This window comes from Phalacrocorax carbo, chromosome 5, assembly GCF_963921805.1.
Source record: "Phalacrocorax carbo chromosome 5, bPhaCar2.1, whole genome shotgun sequence".
NCBI lineage: Eukaryota > Metazoa > Chordata > Aves > Suliformes > Phalacrocoracidae > Phalacrocorax > Phalacrocorax carbo.
Window position 1 is genome coordinate 59,541,313 of NC_087517.1, and position 13,405 is coordinate 59,554,717.

Genomic DNA, 13,405 nt, shown 5'->3' on the forward strand with positions numbered 1-13,405 from the left:
ATAGCTTCGCCTAATGAGTCATTTGAGAACTGATACAAAAAAATGTTTTGTTCAAAGAAAAAAAATCCTTCCTTTAGAAAGGTATTTCTTATAGTGCTAACATCCTACAATTAAACTTTAATGGGAAATAACCCTTGGGTACAGATATATCACTTAAGAAGCCTCACTACTTTTAGAGAAGCTGTACTCATTTATTTCAAAACATTGCTGCAAGTCAGACATGTTTGTTTTTTTTTTAAATAGGTACGGAATATTTATATGTCAAAATAAATCTTAGTATGACTCAAACTCTTGCAGTTGGTTTAAGGCAAGATCAAACCACCTAGTTCAACCCCAAGAGAGTGGTTAAAAAAAGAAAACATCCCTAAGCCTCGGCATCAGAAGTTTATTTCTCTTCTAATGAACTACAACTGTGTACTATATAAAAAAAAGCCACTTATCTGAACTCGGTCAGTAGTCATCAAGCACATGCTGGCTAGGCATGTATTAAGGAGAGAATTACTGGCTAGAGCAAAGAGCAATTGCTATACAGAGTGGTATAGTGTTGTAACAGTAGTAGAAACACTTCAGAGAAAGCAGGAGCTTCCATTGTTTCAGCACAGCACTACATTGCCAAATTTAGTATTATGCAAGTGTACCACAAACACTGTAACTATCCATCACGTGTATCAGAAATAATGCTTACACCAGTAATTACTGTATGACATCCCCCCCAAACATAAGGTTTACGCTTGACTATGAAGAAATGAAAACCACACTGTTGAAGAAAACGAGCAACCAGTCGCGTACACCAGCACACAGTGAATAACATAAACCTCTGCTACACCAAAGAACAAGCAGTAAACACCAAGATCCCCTCCCCTCTCTTTCACTGGAGAAGACAACACACAGCCAATGGCATGTTATGACTCAGCAAGCGAGCTGCGTACTGCTTGAAAGGTATCATACTGGCAAAAGCTTGCTATGTTTGCTATATCTGTATAATAAATTCAGTGAAGAGTCATTGTCTTTGTCCTCCACAGATGATTTTGTTCCGCAGTACAAAGACTTCTATTGCAACATTTCCTATGGGCCATCTCCTTCTTTAGATCATCCTGTCCCAGAAATTCTTAAGTTCAAAGCAGAAAGAGTTTCACTCTGACTTCTCAGAAACCTAATTTGCAGAGCATGACCACAGCATTTCACTTCTCTGCAGGATTTTTAGAACCATATGTTTAACAAATCCCTGATCCGGATGAATGAGATATTCTTTTTTACTGCACCTCACAATATGAGACCAAAGAAGGGAAAGATGGGGCACTCAGTGAATTCTCAGAGAAGGCAAGTAAAAATAGATCACTGTACACTAGCCTTGTTCAGTGTACCAATTTTGCAAGCACCCATTATGCCATCTGTCAAGGACAGAAGGCAGAAGGGTAAAGACTGATCATTTTAATCAAGCCAGTTTATTGGGATGTTATTTTTAATTCTTTTTTGAATTTACAATATATAAATATACAATATACTAATAAATACCTATGTATTTATTTCAATGTAACAACGAAGAGTCATCTGCCATCTGAAGGAAGCTTCTAAAAATATAGCCAATGATAAATTTACTGACAGAAACATTTATTTTAAATACACTGTTTCTAAATTTGCAGCAGCCTTTTCCTGTATTCTAGGAACATCTTCTTAGAGGTACAGACCAGAATAAATAATCTCCTGTTAGCCAAAATTATTATTCTTAAAGCTATTATTTATCCCCTCTACTCATGTAATTTCTATCCATTCCCTGTTGGGCTAGATAATACAGATTACTGCAGGAAGGCAGATGTATATTCCAATTGTATGTGAAAGAAATTCTAAAAATTACAATATGTAATGCAAACTTACCAACTCTATTCCCTGTGGAAAAGGAGTGTCTTCCCAGTCCTTCTGAGGAAATCTTTGTATTATTTTTCCCAAACCTTCTGTTGGACCTGCTGAAAGATAAAATTCAATTAAAGACAAACTAGTGAAATTTAAATTGCCATAAATTTGAGAATACTTTCAGAATATACCCAATCTTTTCCAACCTTAATAATTCTATGATTCTATAATGTTTTGCCACAAGAGGCAGAAATGGCTCCTCAAATATGTCTTGCAAGTCATAACAAATACAATCTTAATATTCTTCGCTAGTAACACAGGGAGTCACTACATGAAGTGAAGCTGCAAGCTGCACCTGGCCTATGACCATCACGCATGTTTTCAAAATGACAGATGATTACTGGCAATTCTAGTTTCTCTACAAAGAGTACTAAATTAAAAACTAATATAATAGATGATGTGATATTTAAAAAAAAATTAAAACATTTGTCAACAAGTGGTCTTCAAAAAGAAATGTATAGATTAAAAATCCACATCATTTATCCAGGACACTAGAGTTCCTTGCCAGTATTTCTAGTTGGCTTCATTGGACAAGTCAACAGTGATTTCCTACACAGAAAGGTGTAGAGAAAAACTGCTAATTTGTGATAACTTCTCTGATGTGACAGCTTCTCTGATGCAACTTTTACCCCCACCTTTTTTCAAAGCCACAGTGCTATAGAAAGGAAGCCCTTCAGAAACACCACAAATGTTCAACTGTAGTGTCCTGTCATCCTGAATGATACAGGAATGCACATACAAACATGAATTTTGTTCTTCACCTGCTGAAGCCCTGGAGTAAATACTGAAAAAAATCGTAATTTTTCTTTACTGAATTTTAGCTCTGGGTTACACCACAATATAATGTGGCAAAGTGAAAGTAATTTTTACATTAATCAATATTATCCTGAAGGAATGTTGAAAGCTAGGACCATTTTGAAGTGAGGCACTACACACCGTAAATCATGCAATCAATACCCTTCAACTTATATTTTGAACATTTAAAGCATGGTACAATAGTAGAAAGAATGATCTTTTCTCTCGCACATATCTTGCCTTTTCCTACAGAAAAAAAGGCAAATTCTCCGCTTTATGTACCTTACTATTATACCAAACTCATTGAAAAATAGTATTATTCTGATTTCTGAAGGAAGCTGCTTTAACATGGCCAGGTATTTCATACACACAAAGACCTGTCTAACATTCCATACGCATTTTAAACCCAAGAAAACAAGGTTTCTGTGATAATGTTACCTATCCGTCAGTCTTCACTCTAGCAATTTATGCATCTCTTTTATGCATCTTTTGGACAATTTCGGTGTAATTTCAGAGGTAAGCAGACACAAAACACACACATGCTTGCACCTTAATCGCTGGGTAGAGACAAGAGGCCAAAACTCCTGCTCTTTCCTCCTCTACTCCAAAGAGAAGGAAAAGGCAGCACTGAACAGAAGATGTAAGGCAGCACCCACCCAGGCAATCAGCAGTTGCATTCAAAGGGACCAAGCAAAGCACACACAGCTATAGACTTCCACCACATTTGCATCCCCTTACCCAGTAAGCGGATCATAGGAGAAACACAGCAGGTAAGGAAGCAAGCTGATATCACTGCAACCATGGATAAAAGTTTGTTTTAAAATAAAAACAGATGCTCCAGAAACCAGTTTTCATTAAGCTATACATAAAGCTTCCTAAACGGCAAAGTTGAAATTTGCAACCATTTAAAGTATCTTTTAATAGTTTTAATAATCTAGGCTGACCCATCACATACAATTGGGTCACCATTTCTCTAAAGTCGTATTACAAAACTTTGAGATGAAACATTAAAATTTTTGAACATTTTCTTCTGAAATTCTCAAAGCTATACTTTAATATTATGAAACAGTAGAAATTCTGTATTAGTAGCAGCAGTCCATATGTTTTGCTTCCTCTGCAGACACCCAAGCAGCAGCAATGAATGTGGTATTTTCCTGGCTTTACCGCCCCCCCCAAAAAAAATTCTGTCTGACACAACTCAAGTCTGCTAGCATAAAGCAATTCATAAATCAATAAAATGGTGTAAAAAAAATATGCTTCCTTTAAGCTTCTTGCTAACTTACAGTTTGAGTTTGCATCTATCTTAAAACCCACAATAAATTTTACACAGCATTTAGGCAGAATCAACCTGACAATTTAGTAAGAAGTGTTTTCTCCAGTTTATGTATTTTTTTACAGTTAACCTTCTACAATTTTCTCTTGAAAATAATTTAGGAACAGATGCTCTTGGTGCAATGGGCATATGAACTATGTACAGTAAACTCCAAACAGCAATCTTGGCCCGAAGATAGCACATACTGATTGTGATTCCCAAGGGCACCATGCTGAAGAACTGCAATCAGATTAGGTTAGCTACGAGATGTAAGCAGCAGTAAGAGATGTAATCAGCAAGCTAAAAGCCAAAGAAGGTATCATATTGAGAGAGAAGCTGCAGAGGTGCTGAGAAAGCACAGTTAGGGTGTGACAGAAAACAAGGAATAAATACAGATATGGCTACAGCCGCAGTTATTGTAAAGAAAGGGAGCCCTGTATCTATTAGACTGTAAGAACTGAACAGGGTCACCAGTCACTAATTTCACCTGTTTAAGATCAAGTGTTGCCTCATGTACTCTTTCTTACACAGCATCTTCTAATGAATTATCAGTCCTCTCCCCCAACCATTTCATCTCAACATCCTTCAAAAATTAGGAGGCATAAATGGAAAGGCTTTACCATTCCCTCCCTAAACAGCTCTCAGAAGAGCACACAGTCACACACACCTTCCCTCCTAAGGCAGGCAAAGACCTGCTTTCCTCTATAGACATCCAGTCCCTGTTTCCTTCTTCCATGTGAAAAAAAGAACAGCTACATTTTCAACTAGATATGGCAGGAATTTATATATATTTTGTTGCTAGCATGCAATAAACAGCCTTTAGCTTTCTCTGCTCTCCTCTTACCCTTCACATTTCATACCCCACTCAGAGGGCTCATCCTTTCTCCCATTCCTTTATGCAGTCACCTACTTGATAGCCTCTACTACTCTGTTCTTCACTCTGAGAGGGCTGTTCCTTCACTGACCCAATATCAGAACTTCTTCCCTCGTTAAGCTAAAGTCTCAAATTACCATGTTATCCGTTTTCCTTAAGTCATATCTTTGTGAGATCTCTTCTTCCTCTAGTTGTTCTAACGCTGGCAGGTGGAGCAAGGAAGAGACAGCAAATAAATGCAGCCAAGACAGCAGTGAGCACAAGCACCCAGCAAGTAGAGCAGAACTTGTGGTGAGGGGCCAACAGCAAGAAAGGGCAGAAGAACCAAGGTGACCAGAGATACCAAGACTTCCTGGAAAGGAAGCATCAAAGAATTACAGCAGCAAAAAATGTTCAGTCCCTGCTATGTGTAAGTCGCCTAAGTCTTTCTGTGGGAAGACAGGTGACCATTTGTTTATTCTGCATCCGCCCCAATTCTCAAAAGACTCAGACCTCTGACACTACCAACAACATCTATAAATAATGAGATCCAGGAAAGCAGCTCAAAATTTCTTCTTCATCATGTTTTGAAGCTACCAATCCTTCTGGTTCTCTTTCTATTAGACTGCTAGAAAGACACTCCTACATTACAGTATAGGAACTTCTTTTAAATTCAGAATTAAGAGACATGCAAATTTTTATTATTTTTTTTTTTAATTTGTAATATTCACTCCTTTATGTCAAAACTCTATCACTCTTTTTAGGTTACTTTCTTCAGAAGGCCACTAATGCTGGCCACCAGTGTTAAAAGACCTTACTGTATGTAATTCCATCTTGCTTTCAGGAAGGACTATAAACCTCTGTAGGAATGTACCTGAAAGAAATGCACCTCTGAAATTTTCTGAAAGCCAGATTAAATTTCTTTCACTATCTGAACTTGCACTTCAGCTCATCTCTAGGATCAAAGGGAAATCATTCCAAAATAACTAAAAATTAAATGAATGTTTCACATGCTGAGGAGATACCTTGAAATCATTACATATAAAGAATAAAATGTTGCAAGTACTATTTAGAAAAAATAATTCTGCACTTTTCTTCTTCACATGCATTATTTTTCTCCTAAAGTCTAAAATAAAGCCAAGTTGAATCCTTCAACTAGATTTTTAACATGAACCCTTATATCCTTCTACTTTCAAATTGTTTTACTCCTCTCTACTACCAAACATAAGCAGAGTTTCTGTACAACACTCCTACATGCTTCAAATTTTTGCCTCTGGAATACTGAAGACAGGTGGAGTATGCTTTCAAAATTGCAATCAACTGGATGATTTATCATGTTCTAATTGAAGCCATAGTTTTGAATCTAACTGCATAATACATCTCAGTAAGTTACTAAAACTAAAAAGAAGATATACAAAGATGTACAAATAGAAATATGCAGAAACTGGTTTCAGTTTAAGGGCTTTCAAGAGAAAAATTAGGAGTAGCAATAAGCTGTAGCTACCTGGAACCTAGTTCAGAACCTTCAAAATAGTTTTACAGTGCGACTTTAAAATATAATAGAGACCATCATCATATTGAATTATATTCTCCTTGTAGATTAGATTATTTTACCATAAGTATGATAATGTAATAAATCACTCTAGATACTCGACAGATTCAGAAATTTGTTTTTAGCATTACCTAGTAGATTTAGCTATTGATTCATTAGGTCTGAAACGTCACCTGCTCTAACCAGCTTAAAATGTCCTCAAAGTTAATTAGCAGATTCTGCACAGTATATGCAGGCTAGACAAAGGTTTCTTTATTAACAGTCTGCTGCTTCATAGACTACCAGTTATTGCTACAGGAAAATTAGTCTTGGCTCAGGGAATTGGTACTTCAATTTAATTTATTGCCAGTTAAAGTTTTGACCACTGATTCAGGTACAAAGACAACAATAAACAATTAAACAAACATTTGGGAACACATCTTTCCTCTCCTTCTCAGGCTCAACCTCAGTTTAGCACTTTTCCTCTCTGTTCCCTAATCTCAGCTTCCCTTGTCCAACCATCCACCCCAATTCCTTTGGCGAGGCTGTGGGCAGTGCAAGAGGTTGGGGTCATGCACGCAGCACTTTTATTCTGCTGTTCCTTGCATCTTGTTCATTTTCTTCTGCTCCAGCACAGATCTACAGGCTGCAGTCCCTCCAGGGGAATCCCCAACCCAGCACGAGTCACTGGTGGCCAGTGTCCCTCAGGGGGTGTGCTTCCTCTGGCATGGAGAGCCTCCTTCCAAGAGTGTGCCTCTAGCCGTGACCCCAGCAATGTCCCCTTCCACAACCCCACCTCTCATGGCTGTTGCTTTCTCTTAAATAGATGTGAGCAAATGTGCCACAGGCTCCTGTAGCTGACTGTGGTTTTGGCACACACTGGTATTTACACCAGTTTCAGAGCTGGCTGGAAGACTGGCACAGGGCAATTCCTGACCTCCTCTTGTACAACTTGCCCCCTGCTCCCAAAACTGGGCAATTTATGCCCAATTTATGCCAATTCCTGATTTTTCCATCTTAGAGGCCACTGTTGGGAAAACACTCTTGAAAAATGAAACACTTCCTATCTACCTCTAGTTCAAGTGCAATTGATTTGGTATCCAAGTTTTCAAAAAAATATAAAATAATCCTTTTCAGAAAGATTCACAGTATCCTCAAAAAAATTCCAGATATTAAACAGTCAAAGATAAGGCCCATAGCAGTTAAGATTAATGTGCAGAAAATCATGAACTTAAATATAAAGACCGATCAAAGTTGGAAAAAAAGAGTTTATTGAAGGATGCCTGAAGGATACACCATAGAAATGCAACTTTTTAATGGAACAAAATTGAAGTAAATAGTTCTGTATCCAAGATATGAGCATCAGAAAAAAATGGGAAAATAAGTATTCACATCCATCAGATGTGAATAAAAAAAATTTAAAAGAAAAAAACAGCACTTAATTCTTCCACAGAAAAGTCCTGTGATAGAGGATTTACAAGTCTACTTTTAATGCATAAAATCTAACTCTTTCACATGGTTTCTTAAACTGTATAAAATAGCAAGAGACGGGAAACCCTCTTTCCATCCCACCAGAATCCAGGGGTTTTTCAGGGGTGGGGGCGTAAGGGGGTATATTTGGGGTTGTTTTGGGTTTTTGTTTTTTTGTTGTTGTTTTGTTTGGTTGGTTTGGGGGGGTTTTTTTGTTTGGTTGGTTGGTTAGTTTCTTTAAAATGAATCTGCACTTCTTCCAAATCAGCGCAATTCTTCAGAATCTCAGAGTTTTGTATGTTGCAATTACAAAGTAAAACTCATTATGATTTGATAAATTTAGAAAAGAAATAAATTATTATTTTCAAATACACAAGTTACTGAACTGCAAGTTGCAATTCTTGTGAAAATTTTAGACCCAGGAACACTTGAAAAAATCTCCATTCTACAGGCAGTGTGGACCTGGCTTGTTCTTGCCACAAGAAGCTTCTCTCTTTGACTGGAAGTGTACTTCACCCAAATACAGAAATCAACATTTAATCCTTATTAAGAAGTAAAAAGATAGAAAGAAAAGGTCTGTCTTATGGACTCCTTTACATGAATGCAAATACAAAGTAATTAATTTAATGATGCTATGCAAGATTAAAACCTGTGCAAGAGAAGATGCAGTAGCTCTACTCCCATTTAATAATAAAAGCAATTCAGTAAAGTACGGTCACCACATTTTTCCAATACTTTATAGTGTAATGACTGTTGATTCTCTGTTGGCATTTTTCAATCCAACTAGTTAAACAACAGTAAAATTTTAGTAAATGCCATGGTTTGGGCTGAAAAGGTGTCAATGCCATCTGTCTTCTTATGACTTAGTAAGTCATTCATCTTTCAGCAGAGTAGTTACATCTGAAGATATTCAAGAGGTTGCTGCAACTGAACACCTAAGTGACTTTACATTCTCAACTGTTATAGCATGACAGGCAGAAACAGAAAAAAATCATACCATGGGATTTCAACAACAGCAATAATTTGTTTCAATATATGCTACTGATAACTACTGACAAATCTCCAAAAATACCAAGGCCACATACCAAATCTTAACTCATTGTTAAATCAGGTTTCATTCATATCTTTATTTTTTAATGATTTTTCAAACACAGAGGTTGTTGGGTTTGGTGGGTTTGGGTTGGTGTTTGGTTTGGTTTGGTGGTTGGTTTTTTGTGGTGGTTTTTTAAATTCTTCTGATCGAGTACTTGAAGACATGTTTAACCAATAATGCAAAATTCTATTTTATGTAAATGAATTTATTGCAAATATCTTTTAAAAATTGAAGACCTCTATTAAAAAAAAAAAATTAGAAAATCTAAAGGGGAGGTGGGATGAGAGATGGGGAGGGTGTGGGGAGAGAGAACACGTATGTAGGATTTTGCCCTGCTGGTAATGCCAATGCCTTCAGTATGCATTTAAATGTATCCACTGGTCTCCTTTTTTTTTTTTTTTACAATGGGTACAGTTACTCCAAGTGCACATGGATTGAGGCTCATATCAGGTGGGCTTCAAAAGTACATACACTGCATTGTGACAGACTGCAATTTTCCATTCCTTTATACTGTATAACAGCTCACTTGGTTAAACAAGAGAGAGGGGTACCTCAGTAACCTCTGTTCCACTCTGGCCTCTTCTGCTTTCACAGGACAAGTAACAGCCTTTGCCCATTTTTTCTAATTAAAAAAATAAAGTGATTAAGATCTTCCCATGAATAAGTTTCAGATCCCTACCACATTACCTCCACTCTGCATCTATCCCTTCCAAAGTCTTCTTTCAGGGTCCTTTTATTAACTCTTAAGACTAAAAAGACATCCCTTCAATATCCAAGTGAAATTCTTATTAACTAAAGCCAATTAACCAAATGTGACAACACATTAAAAACACACACATACTGAACAGCCAGTGAACACCAGCAGTAACCTCCTCAGCTAGTGCCTGCCAGGTCCACTTTAGAGATCCCAGATCTATAAGGAATCCTGAGTTTTTGCTCTTCATTCCACTACATTTATTGAGTGTCAGGAAAAACTGGCACTCATTGACACCTTGGTTTTAAATTGGAAAAATAGGTTCTTCCAGTGTTAATAGATTCAGAGAGCTACAACCAGCAAGAAGGATCTTTGTATCAATGCAAAGATTTCTGTCTTTTGTTATCCTTTCAAATAATATGTAAGCTGCCCAAAAATCTGGTGGAAACCTCATAGCTAGCACTGTTCACTGATCTTCAATCAATTACACAGAAGTTTCTGGAGGTTTCTGAAACTGCTTAAAAACTCAAATGCACTATATACAATCAGACAACAAATTACTTAGTGTAGTATATATGTGCACAAGCATAGCATGGAAGAACACTGCATATTAACAATGTGTTCCGTGTAAAATAGTAATTGCTTTCATTATTGATTATATATGCAAAACATACAAAGAATTCAAAAGACACATTTCCAACAAAACTACTGCCATTACTGTTATTAAACACCCATGTTATCCTAATAAATTTATTCCTACAAAAGCAAAACCTTTCCTATGCTTTAACTGAAGTGTTTTGCAATTTTTTTCTTGCATCCTGTAGTAAAATATTTGTATGTTATATGAAGTGGGGTACAAAAATTGTGAAGATATTGCAGCAATTTTGAAAGTTGTCATTTTACACATACAGCAGTGAACTGCAATCTTATTTTCATGAAGGATGCCAGGTAATAATCATCATCCAATAGTATCTTTAAGATGGCTTAACTCTTTAATCCATTAAGAATCAAAGCTGACCACACAGTAAATCAGGCTTCAGGTTTTCAGACATTACATTCTTGCCCATGCACAATACATACATATAGTGAATTTGCAAAAGCCCAAACCTGAAGTTCCAGCCTACAGGAACAGTGAATAAACATTCTACACCTTAAGCTATTAAGGAAAAAGCAACTTTTCTCCCCAGCCAACCTCTTCTGACGTGGCCTTTTTCTCCCTCCCCTTTTCCCATCTTTTTCTTTAAACAATACAAACATGCAACACATTAAAATTCTGGCATATTTTGCTGGTTCCTGAACCCTAGTCCCCTAAACTCCCTACTTATATAAATCTTTCCCCATGAAAGGTCACATGCCATCTCTTGCTTGCCCTTGAAATTCCAGAAGTGAGCTGCTAATGCAAGTTACATTCCAAATTAATGAGAACTGTGATAAACTCTCTTTTCACTTATAAACCCCTGACAAAAATACATTTGAGCTCTAAATATTGTTAATCGTACATGCAAAGCTTTGGATGTAAGCACTTTGGTAATCTGTTACAAAAGGTATCATTTTCAGATCTGCACAGAAGAAACACTACAAATCTGAGGAAGAACATCAGTAATTATGCCACACAAAACACTTTAAAACTACCACTATAGAACCTGCATGTAAAGTTAATAAATCATTTTGAGCATTCCGAAGTACAACTTTACACGTTCAAAGTTAGAAACATACTGTAGTGTGAAAAATATACAGATGCAGGTGGCAGAGTACAGTACCACCTATCCTTCTCTTCAAAACAGTACCTAGTACTAAAGAAATCATTCAAATCTGCTATGAAGTAAAATCCTTTTCATACCAAATTTCTTACACAATTTGAAACAGCAGAATTTTTAAACTATTGAGGATTCTTGTCACTTCAGTTTTGGAAAAGCTCTTCATAGAAGTATAAAGACAACTTGTGTTCCACCTTTGCCTCTGTTTGTAAAAGGGAACAGAAGTGTACCTGAGGCCTCCCATAGCTTTTAAAAACATCGCTGCAGAAATCTTGATGCCAGAAGACAGAAAATACCACAAAAGATATGCCCATTTTAACTCAGTCCCAATACAGATGTCAGAGCTGGAACCGAAGTGAACAAGAGGCCAGAGGAAAATTAACATTAAATACCTAGAAAGAAAAATATTTCTTTTATAGGTCTAAAACACATGGCATGAAGTTCTGAAAAAAATCTGGTTGACCCCATCATATCACATCACAGGGTATGTGCATCTTAAAGTCTGAACTGGCCTCGACATCAAAATTTACATAAAGAGCATTTAATCCTGATTTGTTCTAGAGGCTAAAGACTTTATTGCAGCCTAACAGCCACAAAAGGTTAAACAAAATGCTGGTACTTTTAGGAAGACAAAGTGAAGACAGGCTTCCCACAATAACTGCAGACACTATTTGTACAACCGGCACAATTCATAGCCAGTTCATCTTTATCACGTCAAAGAAATGCATGCAGCAATCTTGGGAATTTGAACGACAAACATTCTGGAGGCTTGCCATATTATCAAGGATACAACAAATAGGATAAGATGATCCTAAGGCCCTTTTCTTTGTAAACAGGAAAAATTTGTCAAACTTCTCAGGAAAAAAAAAAAAAAGTAGTATTTCAATCTTCCCCCAAATGTACTGGCACTGCTAGTCAGGACTACCTGAAATACTTGAATGGGCCAAATTCCTGAATAACTCAATATTTATTTGATTTTGGTACTTTTCTCTTTTGCAGAGCCATTAACCCACCTTCTACACAGGGGAAGAAAGCACATCACAAAGGATGTATAAGAAATGGGCTCAATCAATACCACCCAAATCTTGGGTGGTATTCATTATTCCTGGGTATCAGAAATCATTTCTATGCTTTACAAATAAAGCAAGAAAAAATACTCATTTGTATTTTAATTAAGTTAAAGCATGGGGCAGGGGGCAGGGGCCAAGATGTGGAATGAGGCAATACATGCTGCATCTCATTCCACTAAACCAACAGGTATTTCTGCTAAAAGAAGGCTAACAATTGCTACTGAGTTAGAAAACCTCTAAAATAGGTTTCAAAAGTCTGGGGAGAATTCACATTTAAGAATGAACTTCATCCACTGAAGTTGTATCAATGAAAACTGAAATGAAAATGGATAAATACCATAAAAAGCAGAGGAGGGAGGAAATCAGAGAAAAGGGAAGCATGGGCAGAATGAAGAGGAAGAAGAGGGAATAAATAGGGATGTCACCATAGGTTAGATGCATATTTACCTACTGCAATGGTGTCCCTCTAATACAGCTTAGTATCAGGCACAACAGCACTGGCTGACGGCGCACACAACAATTTGGTCAGCCATGACTCCATCAGCTTCTAATCCCTCTCAAGAGCCACACACCAAACGTCACCATGTTAGTATTATACCTGAAAAACTGTCAGTCATGTAAAGTGCTGCCTCATTTTGAAAGCCACACTTAAGACCAAAACCTTAGCGACCGGTGGCAATGACATAACGACCTCTGACATTTTTCAATTGCAAGTTCTGCAAAAAATTATTCCTTTTTGCTGCTGCTACATCTGTTTTTAAAAGCCCATACAGGAACTTCTGCAATAACATGAAGAGTCATTTAAAAAAAGCTTTTCTGTCCTAGGACTTATGAAGGCGCTAGTTATTGTTGAAAACCCCTTCAGTATTACCATCCTCCACCTTTCACTTGGATTCCAACTCCCCCAGAATTTTATCTG

At 37.0% G+C, this 13,405-nt stretch overlaps 1 protein-coding gene across 8 annotated transcripts in view; it reads right to left on the reverse strand.

Annotated features, from left to right (window-relative positions):
- Window positions 1–13,405, reverse strand: part of SBF2 (SET binding factor 2) — a 288,417-nt gene that overhangs the window by 231,754 nt on the left and 43,258 nt on the right. For 6 of the 8 annotated variants that reach the window (XM_064452704.1, XM_064452702.1, XM_064452700.1 and 3 more), the window contains exon 2: window positions 1,876–1,964. In XM_064452704.1, coding sequence (XP_064308774.1) covers window positions 1,876–1,964 — 89 coding nt within the window. The remainder of the gene's footprint in view (window positions 1–1,875; window positions 1,965–13,405) is intronic. The other 2 variants (XM_064452705.1, XM_064452699.1) reach the window with 1 other exon arrangement.